General features: G+C 43.5%; 1 protein-coding gene across 1 annotated transcript; it reads right to left on the bottom strand.

Annotated features, from left to right (window-relative positions):
• Positions 1-3,841: 3,841 nt before the first annotated feature.
• Positions 3,842-4,159, bottom strand: LOC142174335 (uncharacterized). Its single transcript, XM_075240113.1, has one exon. The coding sequence runs from the start codon at positions 4,157-4,159 to the stop codon at positions 3,842-3,844; it is 318 nt and encodes a 105-aa protein (XP_075096214.1).
• Positions 4,160-4,377: the final 218 nt, after the last annotated feature.

Genomic DNA, 4,377 nt, shown 5'->3' with positions numbered 1-4,377 from the left:
GTAGGATGCATTTAGATATAAGAGTGACTACACCTCCCTAAGCACTTTAATACATATACTTTAACATTCAACCCCCATACTTATGTCAAACCAAACTCCACCTTCACATCAATGTATATTATCTCATTCTTCTTTAAGCACACTTACATCAAAAGCTGAGGCAGCATGTTTGCCCATATGCGCGGCCTGTAGCGCGGTTGTAGCGTGGGCGCGCTCCTGGGCTCAAAATATTTGCACCTTTTTACCTGTTCCTTCCGCGTCCGAGGGACGTATCACCTGCCCAAGCTCACATGCAATGGTTAGTACTTACCAAAATCAAAATTAACAATTACTAACTATACTAAAGCCACTACACATTGAGTTGCTTCCCAACCAATGCCTTAGTTAATATCGTGGCACGATAGTTACAACAATTCAATGGGTTGCCTCCCATGCAGCGCTTGATTTAACGTCGTGGCACGACGCAGATAAGCGTATTTAAGGCTCGCTCGACCTCTAAGGTTCAGTCAGATGGATCACTGACATTTCCTTTGGTTCATCCATGCCCACATATGGTTTCAATCTTTGCTCATTGACTCTAAATGTATGAGAATCTTTCTATGAAGCAATCTCTATGGAAACTGAAGGGAATACTTCGACCACCCAAAATGATCTAGACCATAACGACTTGAGTTTATCCGAAAATAGCCTCAATCTTGAGTTATAAAGCACTACCATGTCTCCGGGATGGAAATTTCACTCAACAATGTTCATGTCGTGCAACCTCTTCATTCTCTCCTTGTACAACCTCGTGTTGTCGAAAGCAAGGAATCGGAACTCGTCGAGCTCATGCAATTTTGTGACTCTAGTTGTTCCCGCAACCTCAATGTCCAGATTCAACTATTTAGTTGCCCACCAAGCTCTATGTTCTAGTTCCACTGGCAAGTGACAGGCCTTCCCGAACACCAACTTGTATGGTGACATACCGATTGGTGTTTTGAAAGCATTTCTGTAGGCCCAGAGTGCATCATCTAGCCTGTTTGCCTAATCAGTTCTTGTGGCATTCACAGTTTTGGTCGGTACACTCTTTATCTCTCTATTAGACACTTCGATCTATCCACTGGTCTGAGGATGATATGGTGTTGCCACCTTGTGGCGCACATCATACTTTGCTAGCAATTTCTCGGAGGCTCGATTGCAGAAATGAGTGTCTCCGTCACTGATAATAGCTCTCGGGGTCCCGAAAGGGGTGAATATATTCTTCTTCAAAAATCCCACCACCACTCTTGCATCATTGGTGGTGAATGCTACAAATTCCACCCATTTGGACATGTAATCCACAGTAACAAGTATGTACTTATTGCCAAAGGAGCCGACGAAGGGCCCCATGAAGTCTATTCCCCAGACATCGAACACTTCAACCTTTTGAATTGGTTTCATGGGCATCTCATGGCGACAGGAAATATTCCCGATTCGCTGACATTCATTATAGCCCTTCACCCATTGATGTGCATCCTTAAACACTGTTGGCTAGTAGAACCCAGCTTCTAGCACTTTTGTTGCCGTCCTGACTCCTCCAAAATGCTCGCCATATGCCGATGCGTGACATGCCTGTAAAACATAAAATTGTTCTATCTCGGGGACACACCTCCGAATCATATTGTCAACACATATTCGAAACAAATAAGGTTCATCCCAGTAATACACGCGGCAGTCACGATAAAACTTTTTCTTTTACACAGAGGAAAGGTCATAGGGAACTATACCGCTTGCTAGGTAATTTGCAAAGTCTGCATACTATGGCACTTCCTCAAGGCTTGTAGTGAGTAGTTGCTTGTCTGGAAACGTTTCCAGAATCTCCTCTACCTCAACTGAGTTTTCAGCTCCTTCAAGTCGTGATAGATGATCAGCAACTTGGTTTTCTATGCCTTTACGGTCACGAATCTCCAGGTCGAACTCTTGCAATAATAACACCCAACGAATCAGGTGCGGTTTGGACTTCTTATTCTCAATCAAGTACCTGAGAGTCTGCATGAACAATATATAAAATTATCTGAGAGCCAATCAGGTATGATCTAAACTGGTCGAATGCAAACACCACATCCAGCATCTCCTTTTCAGTCATAGAGTAGTTCAGCTGGGCTACTCAACGTTCTACTAGCATAGTAGATTGGGTGCATTAGCTTGTATTTCTGCTATCCCAACACTGCCCCCACTGCATAGTCACTGGCGTCACACATGAGTTCGAATGGTTTCTCCGAGTCGGGGGCAACAATGATGGGTGTTGTGACTAGCCTCTTTTTCAACTCCTCGAATGCTACCCTGCAATTATCAGAAAACATAAAAGGGTGATCTTTTTCTAACAACTTATGGTGAGGGTTGGCAATTTTTGAGAAGTCTTTTATTAATCTCCGGTAGAAACCGGCATGCCCGAGGAAGCTCCTGATTGCCTTGACTAATGTAGGGGGTGGCAGCTTTGCTATCACATCAACTTTAGCACGATCCACCTCGATTCCCTCGCTTGATACCCAGTGTCCCAAGACTATGCCCTCTTGTACCATAAAATGGCACTTTTCCCAATTAAGTACCAAGTTAGTCTCAATATATCTTTTCAACACTCTGGTCAGATTTGTAAGGCACTCGTCGAATGAGTTTCCCACCACTGAGAAATCATCAATGAGCACCTCCATTATGTCTTCAACCATGTCAGTGAATATGGACATCATGCACCTTTGGAATGTGGAGGGTGCATTGCATAGGCTGAAGGGCATCCTCCGAAAAACATAAATTCCATATGGACATGTGAAGGAGGTCTTCTCTCTGTCCTCTGGTTCAATGGAGATTTGATTGTACCCTGAATATCTATCTAGAAAGTAGAAGTGGGACCTCCCTGCCAATCTGTCAAGCATATGATCAATGAAGGGAAGTGGGAAGTGGTCTTTCCGGGTGTCCAGATTTAATTTCATGTAGTCCATACAAAGTTTGCAGCGCATGACGGTTCTTGTAGAGATCAACTCATTGTTATCATTTTTGACCACCATCATACCACCCTTCTTAGTAACACATTGCACCGGGCTAACCCAGTTGCTGTCAAACATAGGGTCAATGATTCCCGCATCCAACTACTTAATCACCTCTTTCTTCACCACGTCCTTCATGTTGGGGTTCAGTCTTCTTTGGTGCTCCCTGGAAGGTTTGTGCCCCTCTTCCAACAGAATTTTATGCATACAATATGCCGGGCTGATCCCCTTAATGTCTGCCATGGTCTACCCAATGGCAGTCTTGCACTCCTTGAGTACCTGCAAAAGCTGTTGTGCCTGCATATCTAACAAACTACATGAGATATAACAGGTAATGTGGAGTTAGGTCCTAGGAAGTCATACCTAAGATGGGCGGGCAATGGCTTCAACTTCAGCTTTGGTGGTTCTTCTATGGATGGCTTGGCTGGAGGAGTTTCTCTGTTTTCTAAGTGCATGGGCTCGAATTCAAGTGTTCTATCCCAAAACCCTCTGCCTTCTAAAGCTAGCACCCATTGTGCCAATTCTTCCCCATTCACATCATATAAATTTAAAAGACATGCAGCAAGAGGATCCTCAATAGTCAATGTCTCATCATCCGCTTCCACAATTACATCCACGACATCAATAAGAGAATAATTGGCGAATTCACTTGGTCGCCTCATAGATTTCTACACGTTGAATGTTATCTCCTCATCGTTCAACCTCATCTTGAGCTCCCCAGTTTCACAATCAATAAGAGCTTGCCATGTGGCCAAGAACGGCCTTCCCAAAATTATGGGAATTTCTTCATCCACCTTGCAATCTAGAATCACAAAATATGCAGGGAACAAAAATTTCCCTACCTATATCAATACGTCATCCAAGATACCAGAAGGTCTTTTCACAGTTCTGTCAGCTAGCTGCAACAACATAGATATGGGTCTAGCTCTTCCAATCCCCAAACTCTTATAGATCGCCAGGGGTATAAGATTTATGCTAGCCCCCAAATCACAAAGTGCATTGGCGAAGGCAAAGTTACCAATGGTGCAGGGAATTGTGAAACTTCCTGTATCAGATAACTTTTCAACAACTGGTCTAGTCACCACAGCACTGCAGGTCTGATTTAGAGTCACTGTGGTTAAGTCTTGGAAATCGAATTTTCGGGACATCAAATCCTTCATCATTTTTGCATAACCAGGCATCTCCTACAAAGCATCAATCAATGGAATGTTTACCTGGATTTGTTTCAGCATCTTTAAGAATTTCTTGTATTGTTCCTCTTTCTAGTATTTGGCCAGCCTCTATGGGAATGGTGCTGGAGGTCGCTTCTTCCCAATGATTTGTGTTTTCTCTTTATCAGACACCACCTCAATTACTGGTTCCTGGGCTATCACAGCTT

This window comes from Nicotiana tabacum, chromosome 20 (genome assembly GCF_000715075.1).
Source record: "Nicotiana tabacum cultivar K326 chromosome 20, ASM71507v2, whole genome shotgun sequence".
NCBI classification, from domain to species: domain Eukaryota; kingdom Viridiplantae; phylum Streptophyta; class Magnoliopsida; order Solanales; family Solanaceae; genus Nicotiana; species Nicotiana tabacum.
This window is presented reverse-complemented; position numbering and strand designations above follow the sequence as displayed.